Genomic DNA, 22,157 nt, shown 5'->3' on the forward strand with positions numbered 1-22,157 from the left:
CCAACATTTAAGCACCTCCCCGCCCTCTCTTCCAATGGGGCATTTTACTGAATGAACACTGTGTTCTAGGATGCAATTTATTTAAAAACATTTATTTTAGGCAAAATTAAACAGACATTTCAGATTACATAGAAATACAGTTTCCAATTGGATCACATAAAAATTTAAAATGCACTGCTGTGTTGATTTAAGTATTTCTGTATGTATTGACCAGGTATGCAAGATTTAACCATGCCATTTGCAGTCAACTATCATAAAAATCAGTAACGAAAAAGGTTTCTTAAAATGTGCAAATATTATCTTAGTGTTACTGTTGATAATAAATGACCACTAAATAGATGCTTATTATGTAAAGCTTTTTAAAGTACAATAAAAATACAAATTCTATTTGTTAAAAAAGGCCATTGCTATGGCTACTAAACATCCTCATTATACAAATTCCAAAATACTATATGACAAACAAAATTATAAAGACTTTTCTTTATGAAACATATACTATTCTATCTGTTAGTGATTTCATATATTTTTATATATATATTTCTCTATAATACTCTATATGAATGATGACCAAAGAACAAGAGAGAGGAAGACAAATGCAATGTAGGATGTTAAGGCCCCCATTCAGCAAGGTACCATTTTGAGGATGTATCAAACCCAGCACAGGAATAATTCCATTCTTTTATGGATTCCAAAGGTACAAGTACTTTGTTGAACAAGGCAGAAAAATAAACATGTGATAAAATTGAAAATTGTGTTTTTGGTGTAAACTGTGACTGTTAAGGACAAAACTGTAAGTGTCACAAATAAAAAACCTCTCAAGAAAAAAAATTGGAAAACAATCTGAACGTTTTTTGGGGGGTTTTCCACATCTGTATGTTTTGAGGGGAAAATACTTGAGGTTTGAAAGTTTTAGAATTAAACTAATGATAATAATTTTCTGAGATAAATTTAAGATGGYATTTTATTGCTTATGATAAAGATTAATGAAGAGTATGCATAGACATGTCAGCATTCATCTCACCAGCAGCTGAGAGTTTTGGTGTGCAGGTATTTCTGTAACATGAACAACAGTGGGTATGAAGAACTCACCAACTTAGAGTGGATTCTTTGCAGAAAACTCAAAATTAAACATGTGGAACACTAAAGCAGAGAGTAAAAAAATAACACTCAACAGAGCCTGGCTGTAAACCCTCGGGTGTGACAGTGATTACAGAACTGAGCCCAGAGCTGCTTATACACAGAATTACATAAATTCCTAAGGAAATCAAGGCCATAATCTTCCTTTTAAGTTATGGCTAGCATGTAATGGATTCCAAGGTACATACCTTACATTTCACCCACAGAATCTCARAACAAAGGGCAGTTATTTTGTTCATTCTGCAATTTAGCAGTTCTTCTAGGCTCATTAAGCACTAATTAGCAGACTAACAACTCGTTAGTTTCTAAGCATGAATTAAGGACTTAAAATCTGGATTTTATAAACTAATGRCAACATTTGTACAGCATAGTAACCACACAGTAATGGAAATCAATTGCACTGCATCCATACTTACTTTTGAAGCATACAGTAATGGTTAGTATTTTATGCTTTTTCACTGCAAATTGAAAATTTTGTAGTCAATATTAATAATTTTGCTGCTTGAATATTGAATAATGCCTTAAAAGCATAATTTCAAAATGCTGTCAGGTAAAGTATTATGTAAAAATCATGCCTGCACATTTGCAAAGAGAGAGAGAGAGAGAGGTATGTGTGACCTTTCTGAAGAATTTCTCCAAGCTAATTGTCATAAAGCATAGTAAACTCGGGCAAAATGTGAGAGAAAAAAACCACAACAGCGTAGTTTAATTCATAATTCATAAACAAATACAACTTTTTACATTTGTACAGGGAAAGCCTGGAACTAAGTTGGATTTTTACAGAAGCAAGCCTCACAAGAGTTTACATGTTGAAAAAAGCAATTTTTGGCACATGGATAGTATCTGTGAGTACGTGTTCAGAAATTAAAAAAAACCCACTGTGGAGGAATTTCACATTGACYTTCTCGGCATCAGCACCTGCTGTCCAGTGGGTCAAGACAAAACACTGTGCCTTCAAGAGTTAATCCCATTTTGAACCCCTCCTGCAATGAAACAAGACATCATTAATAAAAAACSAAGTGAGTTAAGAGAGTTTTTAAAAATCCCCTCTTTGTAAAAACATTTACATTCAGGCATATCTTTAGACAGACAAACTGCAACGATACTGCAGCCTGAATTCAGGTTTGGTCAGCAACTTATTAAAAAGTCTTGGTGGTTAACTTATAAAAGATGTTTGCCATACAACAGCATAGTTACAATACGTATATAAAATGAAGAAACTACTATAGAATAACAATATTGAACGTTCATGTATATGGGACAGAAAACCAAACAAGTTTGACTTGCACCATGTTGACCCCGAGTAAAATTCAACATGGTTTATAAACAGGAAAGATTAGGGCTATATGAGCAAAGAGTTTACCATGTTTATACTTGAAAAACACAGGAAAGAGATGGACATTGTTACTGGTACCAGGTGTCTCCGACATTCCATGGTGCCTTAAGAGCAGCCCAACAAAAACCCAACAAAAAGACTCCCCCACCTCAGGGCTGTTCTGAGTTACCCCCAGTGCAATTAAATTGACAGGGCTTTACTGCCCACTGCTATCTGAGCTTCATGAAAAAGGCAAATAAAATCATACCTGCTCTACTGCAAATGAAAAAAACACGTGCATTTCAATGGCATGGAACTCAGTAAAATAAAATACAGTGGTATTTAGAAAGCACAAYGAGTTGCTTTAAAAATTCAGACCAAAATTCCTGGGTTTACTCACATCCATTTTATTAAAAGAAACACAAAAAAGTTATAAGCTGGATGCTACCACCACCTCAATGGAAAAGAAATTAATCCTACAGGTATTTTTTTTACACACTCTTACACACACCTGGCTTGTTAAAGTTTGCATCAGTTATAAAGTAACAACTGCACTTCTAACAAAGGGGAAAATGCTCATATTTTCATTTCTCTTTTGCTTTAAAAGAAGCTGAATAGTTGTGGCTCAACCTTCAAAAGTCACCTTGGAGTCAAGAAAATTTCAGCCTGTTGGGTGAAAGTACTTTGAAGGTTTGAGCAATTGGAAACAGGGGCTCTGAATGGAAATGCCATGAGAACATCAATGCCACTGGCAGCTGTCACAGTGCTCAGTTCAGTGAGAGAATGCTGATTGTGTGCTATGAAATCAATAAGAGGTCCTTTCATCAAGAAAATATCTTGTAAACAAAATAAATCTGTTTGTAAAGCAATCTGTAGGGGGATTAGGCACCAACTCAAGTTGTGTTGCATGCACTGCAGTACCTTAAGACCATACCTTTGGGGTTTAGAAGATAAATCCCACATCAAACCAGCTTAATTTCAAACAAATTCAAATCACAGGCTAACAYTCGGAAAGTGTATGAATATCTAATAGCCCCAGCAACTACTGCTATCAGGAGAATGATGTGGAGGAACAGAACAAACCTCCTGGCAATGGTTACTAAATGGTCTGAGAATTTCCAAGCAAAAGCTGCACTTTCCTAAAGGCAGATCCATCCTGTGAGATGCTGAGCCAGCAGCAGTGGTGGTGTAAACATTCCCCAGCTGTGCTACCCAGTCTGCTCCACCTGGGTGACACAGTGCTGCCAAGGCTCACTTCTGCATTTTGTTTTTTTCCTCTGTATTTTCCAAAGGATTAAAAAGAAGAATATTTGATGCAGAAGATATTTCAAATGGTAGCAAAAATTCCAAGTTAAACACATCTTGTTATGAGCAGAYACTGTTCATTTACCCAAGGGCTGCTTTTAATGGATGTAACTGCAGTYAAAGGAAAAGGGCTTACCCAGAAGGAGATTCAATTAGCCCGCAGTCTAATCTGTTACATTTTAAACCCTATGGTTTCAGTAGGCATAGACACTAAACTTTGGAACTATCTGAAGGCTGCTTCCAGTTTGGAGCTYGTAAAAGGGATACAAGAACAGGAGATTGCTGATGGTGCTTCCACCTGAGGATGCTTGGTGAGCTCCAACAGCAGAAAAATGACAGCAGCAACGGGTTTGACAAGGACAGCCACCTTCATCTGAGCCAGCCAGAGCCTTCACTGAACATCCACACCATCCATGTCCTGCCTGCTCTTATTTTTCTCCTACACATTTAAGGATTATTTTCTGGTGTCTTAAGCAGCTTCATCTCCAATGCAATTTTCCCAGCAAGTGAAGAGCAAATCAGATGATGCCTTTTGGAAGCACACTCACCTCACTGCTCTTATGTTGAGCATGTTGAATTTTTCCCACACAAACTGATATTTTGTCACTTAGCACTCTGCTTGTGTTTGCTATGACTTTACTTAGAACTATTTCTATTTTCATGAAGAATTGTCCTTCTGCAGCTTCACTCCAGCCACTTCCTCCCCATGTTTAATTCTCCCCTTCTTTTAAGCWGTCATGTTTTGCATTTAAAACAATGACATTTCCACATATTTGCAACGTGATCAATGCTAATCCATTACGAGATTGCTGCTCTTTATTGATAATTATTGAAAAAGCTTTTTAATTTTCTTACCACAAAGAACTACTGTCTGTCCTAAAAGAAATCAGTGATGGGGTTGCCAGGTGCTGCTACCAGCTACATTCTTGAGAAAAATGGCTGCTGCACATTCCTGTTTGTGACAGGGACACATTCGATGGTCACTTCTAAACCACATCAAACCCAGGACCACCAAGTGTCAGACTCTGCAGTTACAAACAGGGTCAAACTTCCATGACAACCACAAAACTGGAAAACCCAAGAGCACAGAGAGGACATCAAAGCAGTCCAGATGGCTAGCTGGGCGTTTTTTACATTTTAGAAGAATGTAAAATCCAAACTTCTTCCTCATGAATATCTAAGTAAAGGACAAGAAATGTACAGGAGCATAAATGAAGGAAAGCTGCATTGTCTTAACCAATATTCCTAAAAAAATAACTGCAACCCTCAAAAGTGAAAAAATAATTAGAACATGTCCATCCAGCAGACAAATTATGTTTTTTTTTCTAATGAACTTGACTAATGCATTAGGTATTTTTTTTAATGACATAGAGTCAGCTTCTTGGTAAACACAAAGATACATATATCTAKATCTATATGTCTATATATATAAAATGCACCACTAGTTTTAATACACAGACCTTAAAATATTTTGCCTTGTGAAATTCACACCCTTCAGCTTCTAATAACGTGTGTTCTTAGTGTAACTCTGCCTGTTCATTAAAACCCATGTGTGCTATGGTTTCCTGTATTTTAAAAGTTCAGGAAAAGAAAGTCTTCATGTAGTCAAGAAATCTCTCTGATGAGTTGATTTTCAGGGAATGCTGAAAAAAGCCACTCCATGGTACCGGCTGGGAGCAGGAACAAGAAGGGCTATAAAGTGTGCATCTATATTGTGCCTTGTTTTTTTTCTGTGTTCATATCCTCCTCAAGGAGCTTTTTTTTTTTTTTTTTTTTACTTTAAAGGCATCGTATCACTGGGATTAGTTACCCTGCTAAGTAATGGCATTGTGCTGAGGGATCTGGTTGATACCTTAAAGAGAGAAGCAAAGCTTGTTTTCACTAGAAACAGCTCAAAACCAATCCCTCTTCCAAAACCAGCCTTTTCTTGGTGTCAAGGATAAAAAGATGTGAGCTATTCTGGTTAAAACCAGTAAGCAGAACAAGACAAAGAACTTCCACTTTATTGGGAGATAAATTCACCAAAGTCAGCCTTATGGCTCCAAAGTTAACTCACCACTTCACAGTGACTTCACTCAATGAGCTTAACTCAGCACAAACCCACCGAAGCAAKGACAAATTTCCATATCACTGAGAAGATTATTTAGAGGGCTGAGCATAACTTATTTCAGATGGAAAGATGTCGAGTCTATTGACTGCTTCAGGGCAATGCAGGAAGAATGGCTTGCAGCTCCTGGAAGCTTTCTGATATTAACTACCTGGAGATTTTAATGAATTATAGCAGCTGCTGCTGGGATGATTCATGATCCAGGGAAACTTCTCCTCACTGCAAGATTTCTGGGAAAATAGACATTCATTTTAATAATGTCTGGATACAGTCAAAATAAAGATGAAAATATGTTTCAGCATGAGGGTGCAGGGAAACAGGAGGTTGGACAGTCATCAGAGAGAGGCCTGAGCTGTAAAAGTCACATCTCGGCATATGTTTGAGTTTTAAGCTCTCCAAAAAGATTGGACTGAGAAATGGAATAGAAAGCTTAAGTGTGAAATTTGGATTCTCACTGAAGTTTAAAAATAAAGAGTGTTATTCTAGAGGCCAGGGAATGTTATCTGATCTCATGAAGGTCAGAGTACAGGATGCAAAGGAGAAGCACCCACTGCTCAAGAGCTCGTTCTGCAGTGCCTCTGCTGTGCTGTGCTTTCCTCTCCCCCTTTGCTCACAGATCAGGCACACGGCTGGGGCAGGACAGCTTTTCTGCACACGGGGTGTGTTTGCTGAGACATCTCCATGTTCCTCATGAGGGTGAGCTCTATCTTGGAGTAGGTTTAGACTTGGAAATATTTTACAGGTGCCTGTAGAAAGCCTACCTTCACAGATTAATGGAGAACACAAYTACTGAAACTCAGGCTGTACTCTCACAGTACAAAGATGACAGATTCCTTCACTTGACATTTCAGAGAMGAAGAGAGGCCACATTTTCCTTCCATGTTTCTTAACATTGTATTTCCAGAGCATATTACACATTCTGTGCTCTCACCTTCCTCATAGGCTGTGGCTAACAACTGTTGAGTCTAGCACAGCTTCTTCGGTTTGTTGAAAAGTTYTATTAAATCATTATGTCCAAGCAAAAACTTGCCCACAAAATGTGATTGTACTAACAGAATCTATGAACTAAAGATTTTCCTCAAACCATTTCATTACTGACAAACTGATAATGACAACTGGAGATTTCACAAGTACACATGGAAAACAAACAGCAGAGGCTTGTGAAACAGTGAAACAGTCTGGTAAGACWGACTGAAAAAAACTCCCTTGAGCTGTCCCTGAATTACAGATTGTAGGCCCCTAAACATGAAAATAGCCCTGACTCAGAGTTGTGTAAATAAAAAATAAACCTTAGRAGTTTTTATATATAAACATATACACATAAAAATAGAAACACAGGACAAACACATGCACATGTCAATTGTAAATGCTTTAAATACCATTATTAAAATATGATATACCAACCATCGCTGACGCTGTGCACCCAGGAAAGCACAAGGAGATAAAAGAGACATTAGGAAAAACATGTTTCAATCTGTGTTTTGCACCAACCACACAGTAAAAGAACTGTACACAGCCTTTGCTTTGGCTCAAGTTAGAATATGGCGCTTTTCATACCCTTTCAGCTTAAAGCTTGTTCTCAGTTGGAACATTATTGACAAGTTTTGTGCTGACATAAAGGCGCACTCATTAATTTTCAGAGAATATACCAGGCTATTTATTGGTAGGCTGGTAAGCTAGGGGGGAATGCCTTTCTTTGCAACAGGACACAGCAACACACTGAYGCTTGGAAGTTTTGTTGTTGGTTGGTTGTTTCCTTTTTTTAGACCAAGAGAGTACAAACAATGATGGAAGGTTTTCCTTTCATGACTTCAAACATCTTTGATAAGGATGTTTACTACTCCATTCCCTGATATTTTATGAGGTGACAGCACTTTGTAGGTGTTACAGGCTAACAATTCCAAATTTTRTCAAAACATTACCTGTAATAGGAACTCTCTCTACACATGACATTTAAAAATTGATATATGATTATTACTAATAGCCACAGGGCTACAGTTTATTTTTGCCTAAAACAGGCTATACCAATGGGAACATTGGTAATATATCAACATGAGGTGCTGTAAGATTTGGTTTTTGTGTTCAAGGMCTTCGTAACACCACAGCATTCACAAAACAAAAGCATTCTATTGGAAATGCATAGATGACAGTTGTGGCTTTTAGCTGCTCTTTGAAATTACATGGGGATTAAAAAATCTAAATTTCTTACTTCACTGTGAGTAGAGTTTGTCAATGGAACCACCCTAAACTAAYATGGAAAACAAAATTTATTCAGGAAAACTAAATGGTATCTAAATCTGAACCATTTTTAAAAGCCTCTGCTGCTCTCTAGGCAGGAGAGAGGAACAGAAGGAGTCTGAGACCAAATGCTCCTGGACATTGTGGGCTCCTCAGAGACAAGAGAGTTGGAAACCCTGGGAACGCTTTCTGCTGAGGAGCCAGGATCCTAGAAATTCAAGTTTCCATTATTTTCAGCCTTTTGTTTTGCTGGCAGGCTGCTTAAAAAAGAATAGAGATAAGCAAGCTGGCAAGGAATGACAAGTTTTGAAAGTCTGACTGCAGAGCATGATTTATTCCAAAACTTGAGGACTTTCTCCTAGAATTGTTTCAAAATTGGGTCAACAACTGAATGGATGCTGTTGAGTGTTTCAGAAATCAACAATGTGTTTTTTCTGCTAAAAAGACATCAGTTCAGAATTCCTGAATCAGTTTTCAAAAGTTTATTTGCCCCAGAGTGCCATAGGGCAGATTTTAACGCAGCAGAAAATTGCCAATGGAGAAAACAAGGTGATGCCACTGAGGGGAAGAGCAGGGTACACTGAGATGTGGGGATTGCTGAAACTGAAGAGTGACAGGATCAGGGGATCTGRAGGGCTCTTGACTCAGCTCTCTTTCCCCTGTCTCTCAATCCCTTCCCAGGGTATGGCTCCCAAACCATTTTGGTTACACTGCTGAGAAACCCTGCATTAGTGTGGCCAACTATACCTGGGAAGGCTCTCGAGGCAAATCCAAACCCCARCCCCAAGACCAGGAGATAAAATTACAACAGGAACAGTCAGAAATAGGGTTTTTAACATGAATTAGCACGTGCATTCTGCAGTACCTTTGCAGAACACAGTAAACATGCATTTCAAGAATAGGCCCACAGCCAGCAACATCCATGTAAATCAGTAGTTACCTGCATCTCATCTAGTTTGGACTGAATGTCTGGAGGGAAATCTCCTGCTCCACAGCTAAAAGGGTCAAAAGGTTCTGCTCCAAAAAGGTCTCTCTCTGGAACAACAGAAAAGTGAGTCACTGAGAGAACAGGTACAGGATACAACAACAGCTTTGAAAAAGCCAGCYCACATCTCCTGAGCTGAGTAACAGCACCACCACATACATCCCTCATTAACCACAACTTTTAACATCCCAACTGCAAAGCCAGGTCTTGGAGGCAGTTTTCCAGAGTTCAATACTCAAATATTTTCTCAAGAACACCACCAAACTTGTGTTCACGCCTCTCTTTAGCCTCCTTTAACGTTTGTGCTTTCTAGAGATCCAACAAGAAGCTGGTTTGAAGAGGGCACCTTGGACAGCCGCGTGCTCTGGAGCCTGTGCGTGTGAGGAGTTTCAAAAATGAGGAGGAAACARCTGGACCTGAGTTGCCAAATTTCATCTCTACACTATGTCAACAACATATTACCAACAAAGTCACCTTCAAGCCCYCTGTCTGCCTCTTTTCAGGTTAAGGATGTTTTCGTGAGGACAAGCTCAGGGAAGACAAGGCCTTAGTTTGATACAGTTCCTCAATGAACAACTGGCAATAACTAAAACTAAAAATCATCAGGGTTTTAAAATCTTGGAAAGGATCACATCAAGAAAGAAAAATTTAAAATAAATCCCTACAACAGGACCATGGATGGTCACTTACTCTAAAAGGTCACTAAATTTGGGTGCATAAATAGAACGACTGAAAATTTCCCTCTCTCAGGTTTTCTTAATTGCAGTTTTCATTTTAGTGGCCAAAGGGACAGGGGTGTTATTTGTTTCATTTTTTTGTCTGGGCAAGAAGAAATACATCCAATAGAATTGAGTTCTTTTTTCATATTAGGCCAGTACAGTTCTTCAAATCTGACAGCTCAATTTTTTTTTTTTGGGGGGGGAGGGTTTTGGGTGGATTTTCTCCTTCTTAGTAACAGATTTTTTTTTCCTTACATGTGAATGTTGCACCTCTAAATTCTTTTTCACATCTCACATTGGATTAAAAYGAAAGCAGTTAAAATAATAATTTGCTAACCCAACCCACAGTGCTTGCAGGATTTACAGAACCAAGTTGCTACAGCYTGGTTATTGGTGGAGAGAAAACTGGAACCATGAGCAGATATCCCAAGTTTCATGGCTGTCTAGAAGAAACTTGGCAAGCATTCTACCTACCTTAAAACCATTTTAGTTGTAGAGTATGACAGTAAGGAGGGCCATTAGTAACTCTGAATTGGTTGGGTAGTTAAGCACAAAATTGACCCTTAACACCCAAGGTCTGGGTAACAATGAACTGCTTTACCTAAACCTCACATTGGAGTGTTCCCAGTCCTGTTATCAGTGGTGCAGCACGTGCCTACAGCTGCACAGATGGCTTTATTTTGGCATCCTTAGAGGCAGAATTCTAGACCTGTGCTCTCTTGGCTCCTCAGCATTTATTGTGTGTATCAGTCTCTCAGGGCTTTGACCTTATCAATTCCRTGTTATCAGGCAGCACATCAGGCATTTTAAACAACTGGCAACTACCATCGTTTGCTCCCACAATACAGCACAGAAATTCCCATCRTAAAGAACAGAAACTTGAGCAGGAACTTGATTGATTACATATTTCAAAACTGTGGCTAAACAGCTACAAAKGATCACATGGGAGCAGGAGATGGCCCAGATCAGAGAGCCTCATTCCAAAAGTCCACTTGAGCCAAGAAGAAATCCAGTCTTTCCTGGCAAARGCAGACCACCTGCGTGCAAAAGAGACTTTAACTGGGATAATCTAATGTAAAAGTTAGGTTCTCCCTCATCCTTTGCCTCTTTCACAGCCAAAATGGGTCTGCTCCAGCACAACCAGTGTCCTGAAATGCTCTGATGCTCCCAGCAAATGACCTTCAGCTTTGCCTTGCAATCTAATCTCTACTGGGCAAAAAAGTGCTTATACTTCAGAACCCTCAATCTGCTCATTGTGTAGGTCCATTTTCTTTCTTTTTACCTTTAAAAGGAGCTGACAGTTTTCTCTGTGCTCAGACAATTGAAAGCAGACAGTTYCACCATCAAAGCTTAGCAAACATTCTATGAGTGTATTTACCAAAAAAACAGTGAAGGACAAATATCTTGCATTTATTGGAACTGAATTATGACTTCTGACTATTTTTAAGAGGAAGCACTTTGCACACTATAATGGATGTTATCTAGTCATGCCTTATTCCTGGGCTTTTATAAATAAAAGCATTTTGGAGCTCATTAGCAGATGAACAGAAGTTTTAGCTCCTTTAATGTCACTCTTTCATTTAATGTGAAAGATTTCTGAATTTATATTGYATTTAAAATCAACCAGAGTGTGACTTATTCCAAGTGACAGAGCCTACTAAAGCTGCACAGAATCAAATTCAAAACAAACATGTATTACCTGGTTGGGTTTCTAGGGAAAGCTATTACTTGGGGAACTATCTCTGTTATAACTTGCTATCAATTTCAGTAAAGCAGCTGAACAAGTGCACAGAACAACTGCTTTTCTGCATTTAAACTTYGTGTGCTGTATAAGGGACTGAGAGTCAGGGAGGGACAAAGTGGGAAATTTTCAACAGCACTGTCAATACTTGCCTTGGGAACAAAAGCTGAAGAATGTGTAAAATGGAGAGATGTGAAGATTTGATGGCTGCAGAGCTGCACTATTCCATGGGATATCCATGAGCTTATTTGCCAGTGCTCGCTCCACTCATGCAGAGGAGGGGCTCCTTTTTAGCAGATGCAATAAATTGGTAATTTTTTATTTTGGGCCAGAGCATTTGCATGAAAATTAACTATAACCAGGGTATCTTGCCTGGCACAACTCCCCWGAATTGCTGTAGCATAGACAGGCATTTCAGTCTCCAATAAACAGCAACCAGTAAGCTTTTAAAAATGATCTGTTCAAACAGTACACATAATTTTCATTCTCTTTCTCATTCCTTTCTGGATGGAAATAAATCCACAGCTTATGAAAATGACCACAAATTCAAAAGCCATGAAATGTTGATGCTTTATACCCGCAACTCAAACCACTGAAAGCCACAAACAAATAATAAATTTGTGTATCTAGGACCAATCTGACATTCAGGAGAACAAACACCTAATACTGGAGAATAGCAACCTCAAAATTAAACTCAAAATTAGCAATTACTATGGAAAAACACAAATAATTTGGCTTTTCAATTTGCCAATCTTTACCTTAGCTATCATCCAGGCATACAGCTATGCTGCTATATGCTTTTCCCAGATGGACTGGAACAGCTGTGATGACAAAAATTAATCAATCTGAGAGACAAGCACCCAGAGAAATATCTGGAATAAACTGAGACAGGAAAATCCAGAAAGCCTTTCCTTTAGCTGCTGGCTACTCTATATTTTTTTCCTTTTGAAATTATTACAGCTATTATTCTGCTCTTAAAATATCTGCAGAAACAGAGCACCTTGGAGCAGATTTCTACAAATGCCAGTTGTGACCTTGGGTTGCTCATGATGCATTGTGTAAAATAAATATTGGACAATTCAACAGAGAATAATCCTCTCCAGTTCTTTTCTGAGAAATGAAAATAATGCTGTGCCAACAAGAAACACATAAGTTAATTTCTCCTTCATTTTAAAAATAAAATTAATAAGTTAATTCTTCCCATTCAAAAATCTTAYAAGAACATTTACAATCCCTTACTCCCTGAGGAAGCAGCAGCATGGCCTCCAGCATTGCATTTTTGGTTGCATTGCACTATTTTGCAATTATTACCTAAAGAGTCAGTGTGCATTTGTCCAATCTCCAACTTCCAAAATCTCCAACTTACAAAAACTTACAAAAACGATGCCATTTTCTCCTTTTAAACAGGTAAACCCCATCTTTTTGCTATTGCTGACACAGACAGCAGTGAGTAGACATTTACTGAGTGGCCCTCTTGAAACACTGTTGAATATGAACTCAAAATCTCAAGAATTAATTTATTTTTTAAAGCTTAAATGCCTAGGAAAGAGCTGTCTTTCCAAAAAGTCACTATTGCTCTCCTCTAGTATTAAAATTGTGGGTTTCTTAAACTGTGYCTTGTGAGCTCGGCAAAGCCACAGGTACCATTTACAACCCCACATTTTTTCTGGGAAACTACCAAAGGAAGAACTGGTCAGCAAAATTCTAACTCTAGGCACTTTTTGTGGGAAGTTGACCTGTCATCCTGGTGCCAGTTATTATCCATGGAACCCTTGGTCCTGGTGGAATTCAATGTATTGCTACAGGTTTCCTACAAGTGTCCCTTCCTTTTCTGGGCAGCCCTGTTATTTTTGGCTGATTTGTCAAACTGTGACTCACCAGGTGAACTCTGGCTTTTAAAAGCACATTTTGTTTGAGCAGCACAAGGRCCCTCCCTGGGTAAAAGGGAGATGAGTCCCACTGAGGCAAAGGGAACAGATGAGGAGACCCTAACAAAGAGATGGCACACCCTTATCTTTCTCCTTCTTTACTACTGGATGTGATAAAGGTGACAGCTATAAAAACTATAAAATCTAACAAAATCACCCTGCAATTTCACCAAAACTACCCTGCTTGAGTGCAGTGACAACGAAAGTAGAGACAGGAACAATGAAAGATGACCTCAGAACGGGGGGGACTGCAAACACTGGGTGCTCTTGGTTGCCAGCACTCTGACCTGCACTGGAGAAAGAAATGCCAGSAGTGACAGCACACAGAGCAATGCACCACTGCACATTGTGACAGTAATGTGACACTGCACAGCCTCAATGAGCTTTTATTGGGAGCTGAATTTTTTTTTTTCCTCATCTGAGACAGTAAAGCCCTTGTTTGATTATAAAATATTCCTCTTCCATGTCAAATGACACTGAAATATGCCAAAATGCGCTAACAGCTGACGAACAGAGCAATTTTCAACACAGAAAGTACCACGAGACAGACTGAAAGAGCAGGGATCAAAAGTACAAAGACCATGATGGACTTCATAATCTCTCCCTGAAGTGGCATCTCCGAACTCCATCATCTCAAGTGAATACAAATCAATGAAGTGTGGAAGAAGCAACTACTTTGAACAATTCATACCACTGTTAAAGAGCAACTTTTTTTTTATGTTACAAAATCCAATGCCTCAACAATTGTAAATCCCATATGGCTGGAATTGTAAAGGGTCAGACTGAGTGCTGATTCCCACAAGATTTCTAGCCATAATTTCAATGGACTTGAAGTAGGACAAGAGATAAAAACATAAAATCTTGACCTRTAATTAAATTTAAGTTACCATTCTTGAAGTTGGATAAGCACATTTAGATCTATTTTATGGTACTGCCTGTAGTTTCAGAGAAGCAGGTGTCTTWCAATTATTTATTACAAAGCCATAAAATTCTCTCAATAGAGCAGTTCTAATATTCTATTAGAATATTCTAATATTCTTTTAAATTATATGAAAGTATTTAATATTAACTGTACTTGACAGAAGTCAAATTCTGTTACATCTTTTGAGAATCCCCGAGAAATTGATTATTTTAAAATATTCCCTTTAACAAGAACAAGGTTCCTTCTTGAACTAAGCGCCTCAATATCTATTTTCTCCTTAGAAGGTGAAAGACATTCTGATCAGTGGAACTAAGCAGCACATCAGATGTGGGATTGGGGAGGGGACACTTTCACTGGCTGAAGTTCTAAAATACATTTTTGTTTTTGTSCACAGCTCCCATCCCAGCTGAGAATTCTTCATCCTGGAGGTGTGCCCCAGGACAGGCAGAGTCTCCTCAGATGTGTTCCATATGGCAGCAGGCAGTTAMATTAATGTTCCTTGTCTGCTCTAAAACAGGCATTGGGGACAGAAGATAACAAACACAGGCTGGTATTTCCACAACCTCTAACRTCACTTGTGCATGCTCCACTTTCCTCTCCCTCAAGGGATTTACAAAGCTTTTAGAAATGCTTTCTGGACTCCTAAAAGATCTCCAGTGAAGTCAAGAACCTTACCCTAGATGCTTTTAAACCTTTGCAAAATAGAATTGCTGTTGTTAATAATCATTTGAAGACCTTTTAGGAGTGCTCGACAGATCTGGAGAGGCTCATCAGCTGTAACTAAAAACCCCAAAGCTGCACGTGGTATGAAAAGTAGTATTGCAAACTTCATTCCAAGACAGTCTCCTTCTTGAGGGGTTTCTTCAGCTCTCCCTCGTGCATCACCATCATCATACTTACTCCACCTGCTGTCTTCCCCAGAAATGGAGGCTTTAGACGCTAGAAMTGTGGCTTGACAAGGAAAGAGCTAACAGGAAGTAAAAGTATTCCTTGAAGTACAGAAAAGAGACTGGAAAAGAAAAGCCAAGTTAAAATCCCCACCCAAACTCCTTCCAAGGGYATATGTCATAGTTTCACAGCAAGCTTGTTTATAATGCCACTTGGCAGCAACATCAAGGACTTTGGGAAGACGGTATAAAGATGAAACGGCATTACCGAATGTGATTTACAAAAACTGCATTTGGCTGTTCATGCAAAACGTACGTAAAACTTTAAAGATGCTTTATTAAAAAAATAATGTAAGCAAAAAGTAGGTCAGTTGTTACAAAACTTACTGATCTCTGTAGATCTACTGGGTACTGGAGGAGGCTGTGTACCATTGCGAGTAGGTGTTGATGACTGAGGGGATATGGGAGAAAAGGGAACCATATCAAAGATGTCAGTGGAGGGTGATTTAGGTGTCACACTGCCTGCCTACAATAAGGACAATAAATATTAGGGCAAKGTTTCACATGAAAAAGATCACAACACTGAATTCTTCAGCATGCAGATAAGAGTCACATTTTCAAAGAAAAGTTCAAAACAACCATCAGCATGCAAACCCCAGCTCCTGACACCAAGCACATGGCATTTGCAGTACAGACTCTGGCACATGCTAACACTCCCCAGAACAAAAGCAGCATTGTAATTTTTCCATTTTCAGTTGAAAATGTATCACAGTTACACCTGACAGAGCTGTGACAAAGCAGTTCTCTCTTGCAAACATATGAGGTAATACAGCAACAACAATGTGCTCTGGAGAGCACAGAACCAAGTTAAAAGATACAATCCCAAGATTTTTTGTTTATTAATTCTTCTTTACATCATCTCTTATTTGGCAGCCTGGAAAAAGTGGTAGGAGCAAAGCTTTAAATGTGGTTTTTTTCCATAAGCAATAACCGAGACACGTGATTAGACACTGAATATTAATATCCAAAATAAACCTGGTATCCTCAAAGGTGACACTGAAGAGATTTCATCCAAAAAGCCCAGGAATTTGGAAGGGCTCAAAAAAATTTGGGGCAAACAAGAAACCCAAACCCACCAATTACTACAGTTCTACAGCCATATTTGTTTTTAAATGGCTCACTCCTCCTGCCACCATCCACTACTTCAGAGCACAAATGAGGCACAGTCAAAATACACTGAAAGACTAAAGAGAGAGGGTGAAATAGAGTCAAACTGAGACTGAAAAGGTGAAGGCAGAACTAGTTTGCATGTTGATGTTATCATGACATGATACAGAAAACCCTACATTCTGTGTGTTAGAAAGGCCAGCCAGGCACAGGGAAGCCCCAGCTTTGAAACAAAACTCAGTTTGCCCAAACTATCCAAATGGAAAATTTGAAGCAAAGTTAAATGAGTCACATGGATCCTTTTATTCAGAGCACACAAATATGACCACTGGCATGCAGGTAGTCTTCAGCACTGCTTATCCATGAGAGTTCCATGGACCTAAGCCCTTCTTTTGGAATGCTGCTTTCTTCCATGACCCTCACCCTTCTTTTGGAATGCTGCTTTCTTCCATGACCCTCACCCTTCTTTTGGAATGCTCTTTTTTCAGTGCCTGTGCTGCAGCACTGCAGTGCCCTCTGACAGCTCACATCACAGATTTCTCAGGTAGCCCTGAGCCACCTCTTTCTCTCTACAGGAGTTTCTCTGCAGTGGCTGCTGAGAAGCAATATTGATCCTCAGCCTTCCTTTAAATGCACTGCTTAAAGAGAAAAAAACAGTGGGCTCTCAAGTCCTACATTTCCTATTTCTTGGRGGTTCAGTGATTCTTAGGAGCTTTGAAAATTAATATTTTAAATTTGGATTCATATTTTAAAATTCAATTGAGAGAGATCTGTAACTGTTCATTATCTAAGACAACCTGGGGCATTTCTTCCCAGATATACAGAAGAACAGCAAGAAAAAAAGAATCTACATTTAACACATTTAACAAAATGCTTTTTTTTGCCTTTTTTAAAAAAGAAAATCTCAGTTACTGCTATTCCCTAGCATGACCATAGGTGAGTGAGCTTCAAAAAAGAACCAGTTTTTAAGACTTTAACAAAACAGAACTTTGGAATTTCAAAGATCACCTGCTGTGTAAAGATTTCAGCGCACAAGATTTCCTATTTGTGTCATGGACCTTGTGTTAACCTGCAGGGAACCAGAATAATCTGAGATTKCTGGATGTCATCTGTAGCCACTCAAAACAAACATATGAAGGAGCACATCCTTCATCCAAAGCTCTCTGGGATTGCAGACAGGCTTTAGTCTGCATCAGGAAGGTGGGATCAGGTTTAGGGGGCATTAATATATACTTATACTAGCCTACATTTCCATCAACACTCATGGATAATTCTAAAATGTCTTGGAGATCCCAAGTGCCAATGGAGAATCTGATTATTTGATAAATGTTTAAGGCTACTTGAAAGACAGATAAGCAGCATTTACATTTAGTTATAAATGTGCCTTTTAGGTAAAACAGACAAACCTAAACTTTAGACTCATTTCCCAGTTATATTCCATTTTGCTSAAGTCACTGACTGGCCATTTTGATTCTACTGGTATAAGTTAARCAAAACTGTAAGTAAATTAAAAAATGTATATTTTGAATACATATGAGCATAAGAAGCATTTTTATTTAGTGAACACATGCAGAAAGCCAGGATGCTCGCCAAATAAAGCCAAATATTATTTGCAAATGGAAGAAAAGTTGAGTAAAAGCACATTAATATGAAAACCAGGCAATATGCCCATTTCATATTTGTGAATAATTTTCAACCTTCATTTTGCACAGTTTTTATAAAAATATGCTAAAATTTAGTGACTGATTGCTCTTCTATTAATTCATGGGRGAGGAAGCCCTTGAAGTTGGACCTTTAGAATTGTTTTGAAACACTATTCTTCATATTAAAAAATTAGCAAAAGATTGACACATAATTAATTAGTGGACTAATTTAAAGATGTTGGAAAAAAAATTATGTTTTGGGGATGGGAGAGAAAAAGCTCTCTTTTTAGAGCAGAAAGAGTAGAAATAAGAGTGTATCTTCACAAATTCCATATTTTAAGAGTATCCCTAGAAAACCTAAGATTCATCTGCCCTGTCTAACCACTGTACAAAATGCACATTTTCAATACAAGTTAATACACAACAAGAGAACAAAGAAAAGCCAAAAATAAATGAATTAAAAAAAAAAAAAATAAAACAACAACTGAAAAAGCTTTTGCACAGCAAGATTACACGAGGTCGTGGGCAGCTGTATTCACTGGCAGGCTTTGGAAGACCACTTTTTGAAGGTGGTGGAATTAACAATCCAGGTGGTAGTCTAGAGTCAGGAGAACTCCTAGGAGTAAGCGTAATGGAAGAGATATCTAAACAAGGAGGTGAATCCTCATTGTTACACCAGAAAAAAGTAGAGGGTCTTTGAAACATATGTTCATCATTATCRCACTTTATGTGCAGCAGCTGAAAAGGAATCACAGAAAGAGAAAACATTCTGAGGAACAGAACGTGGTAATGGCAGGGAAAGAAGAAAAATAAACCACATTTCATATTTCAGAAAACCTTGTCAGCAACTTGCTGTTCAGTGCTATAGTTACAAGATACAGAACTTGAAAATATTTAAAAACAGAATAATAAGAACATGCCACATTAAGAGGTAACCCAGTACCAACTGGAAYAAAGACAACTTGCTCCTTGATCATTACACCACATGAAACAAAGTCACTTTTCCAACAGTGTGTGTGAGATGCTAAGAAATGTCTAAATCCAACCAGATATCAGCAATCCCTCCCACCTGCGCTTGTAAATTAGCAGGAAAGCACAAGTCTGGGGAGAAGAGTGACTGTGCTGGTTATTGCACAGGTCAGAGTTTTCTCCCTCTAAACCAGGAAAAACCAACCATTTATATCCCACCAACGCTGAAAGAACAGCTCATGATTTCACTAAAATCTTTAGAGGACARGTTAATCCTTGAATCTTAACAGAAGGGATTGTACACTCATGCAGAAAGTTCTTCTTTGCCACAGCCAAGACCTTCACAAGGAGATGGCCAGAATTGCACTGGGCTGGAAGTGTCTTGCCCAAACCCCCCTGTGACTGGCCCAGGCTGAGGCACTGCTACATGAGGGCAGCAACAGTTCTGAGGTCTGTTTTTGCTCCTTTTGTACTGTTACACAGTGGATATTCATGATTGTTTCATTAGAAGTTTGCATTATTCAATAGAGCAGGATTCAAGCAATTATTTTAAACCTTTTTTAAAATTTTTTATGTAGAAAACTAAACATTTCAAATCCTTTTGAACTGAATCTCAAGTTTCTTTCTTCACTTTATAGATTAACCAGGCTAAGGGTACACGTTACCAAATGTAGTAACAATACCATACTTGAGAATACAAAAAAAACCCAAAACAACCACAAAATTCCCTACTCAACTTGCAATTCAGCATTAGAGAAAAAGAAGTATTTTATTCCAACTTTAAAAATTTCCACGCTAGAATTGTGAAATGGAGGGTTTGGAATGGTAATCAATAAAAAAGAAATCAAAAACCTACAGGACAGAATTTTGATGATTATTTCAAGAGTATCACCAGACTACAGGTGGTAGAGTTGCAGGGCTAGTGTGTATGTACTACTGCCATGGAATTGCTGCTGCTCTCCATAACCATGGGAAAACACAGCCCTCACCACAAAAAATGCTGGAAGAGACTAAATAGAGTCTAATCAAGAAAGTCAAATACTCCCCTGAAATGCAAACCAGCAAAGGATAAGTAGTTTTCATAAGAAGGTGTGGATGTCACACAAAAAGTCACACAGAAACCAGCAAAATGCACATGGGACACCAAGCAGCAAAGCTGTGAGGATGATAAACGTAAACCAAACCCAGGCAACAGAAAAATTCAGTACAAAAGTGAAATTATACACCACTGGTGTCATCTGAGCCCTCAGCATGGAGCAGTCACAGGTCTCATCAGTGACACTCTCACCATATGGGGTGTCGAGCTTCCTATGACAGTTTGGGGAATGAACCTACTCAGGAAATGAGTTTTCCCAAGGATTTTGCTGGGAGTGCTGCTCTGCTCCCATCCTATGGCCCCAAAAGAACAGTGAGGCTGATGGGATTTCTGCTCACAGCCCTGTGGATCCAAGCAGCCCACAGACCCCACAGGGGCAGCAGGGAAGTGCATTCAGCAGTGGAAAACAGGGAATCTCACCAGATGCACAAAGTGCAGGGGTAGGAAGGAGGATCCTTAGTCAAGAGAATACAACCTAAGGGTGTGAATTCTGAAAATTAATGCTCTTGCATCGAAGAATAAAGGAGGAAAGTATGGTAAAAATAGATTAAATGGTCATTTTATATGGCAATTGTGTTTTGTCTGAGGTTCCCACTGTGTATGTAACACCTGCAGTAATAGAGGCGTTGATAGTTCCAATTTGGGCCTCATTTCATTAACACAAGAAAACAAGAAGTAATAATGACATCACCATACTAGCTCAGTGGACTTAGTTTCTTTTATAGTTAGATGTAACTTTGTGCCTGCAAAGGATTTATTTTTGACTCATTCAGAACGATGCTTAAGATGCACTGTTAGGCTGCATCGTATAGAAAGTGCAATGTGATTGAGATTTTGGTAATCAGGAAACAATTTTGAAATTAATTGTTTTTATGACGTGTCTCTAGACATTGATTGCAATCTCTGTGTCACACCCACACAGGAATCACCTAAGTGTGAATTAGAATAAATTAGAAAATGTTTTTGTTCCTTAGAACATTCAAACTGGTAATATACAGAACCACCACAGTGGGTAACTGCAGTGATGGTCCAGGGAATGGTGAGTGACTTTGAACTGAAAATTATGCATTTAGTTAAGAACCTGCTCATTTCYGGAGATTTGGGACTACTAAGAACACACTAATCCATAAGTTACTAATTCATGAAATACTGTATGAGCATTAGCAGCTTCATTAATTAACTGCTGCATTTTCAGTTCATTTAGTGCTTTTTCAGTGACATGACGTATGTCATGGGCAATTYCAAATTCATTTTCTTTAACATGACAAATGTAACCAATTTTTATATCCTCACAAAGAAGTGCTCAAACAACTYAACACAGAGTATTATAAATCTGAAAAAGCTGAAGATAGGCAAWGAAAAAACATGTGCATTTTCCCACTTGGCAATCTGGATGGAAACAGGAATCAAGTGATATGCATAAACACATTCCAGAATGTTTATTGAAATCTGCRTACAGTTCCAGCATCTAGCTCGTGGTTTTCCCATGAGTGTGTTAAAGCTTTTCAGCAAGGGTAACGGGTGCAGGTGGTTTGTGCTTCTAGCTCAAAACCAAAAACCTTGGAGAAAAGGTCTGCTCAATCAGAATCTTTAACGCTGTGTTTAAAAAGGGAGGGGTTCTGCACCACCTCCGTGCAAGAGCATGAATTACACACTGCTGCTTTGGGAATACTCGTGGTGAAAGGAAGAGCACTGCTCCTGCTGGGGCTGCTGCTCCAACAGCCCTTCCTGCTGCCTTYCCACTCTGCTTCTCCCACATGTCAGCAATCTCAGGGAGCCCTGGCAGCTCTGGAAACAGCAGCAAACAAGACTTGGTGTGAACCCACTCTGCCAGGGCTGCCCTGAGCTCTGGAGGCTGCATTTACACACTGCAGCAGCATCCAAAGCCTGCCCGTGACACAAACTGCAGCAGAGTCCCCACGAGCAAACAGCCAGATCAAAATCCAACTGTCCTCATAAAATCAAGACCAAATGCAAAATAGACCAGCGACTAAAGCA

The 22,157-nt window shown here is 38.8% G+C and overlaps 1 protein-coding gene across 5 annotated transcripts in view; it reads right to left on the reverse strand.

Moving 5' to 3' along the window:
- Window positions 1-644: 644 nt before the first annotated feature.
- GULP1 (GULP PTB domain containing engulfment adaptor 1) overlaps window positions 645-22,157 on the reverse strand; it is a 143,901-nt gene continuing 122,388 nt past the window's right edge. For 4 of the 5 annotated variants that reach the window (XM_057382712.1, XM_057382711.1, XM_057382713.1 and 1 more), the window contains 3 exons: window positions 15,672-15,810; window positions 9,043-9,137; window positions 645-2,120 (listed from right to left, as the gene is read on the reverse strand). In XM_057382712.1, coding sequence (XP_057238695.1) covers window positions 2,049-2,120; window positions 9,043-9,137; window positions 15,672-15,810 — 306 coding nt within the window. In that variant the 3' untranslated portion in view covers window positions 645-2,048. Of the gene's footprint in view, window positions 2,121-9,042; window positions 9,138-15,671; window positions 15,811-18,607; window positions 18,833-22,157 lie in introns of all 5 variants that reach the window. The other variant, XM_057382715.1, reaches the window with a different exon arrangement.

This window comes from Malurus melanocephalus, unplaced genomic scaffold, assembly GCF_030028575.1.
Source record: "Malurus melanocephalus ecotype Western Australia unplaced genomic scaffold, MMel_1.1 scaffold_581, whole genome shotgun sequence".
NCBI lineage: Eukaryota > Metazoa > Chordata > Aves > Passeriformes > Maluridae > Malurus > Malurus melanocephalus.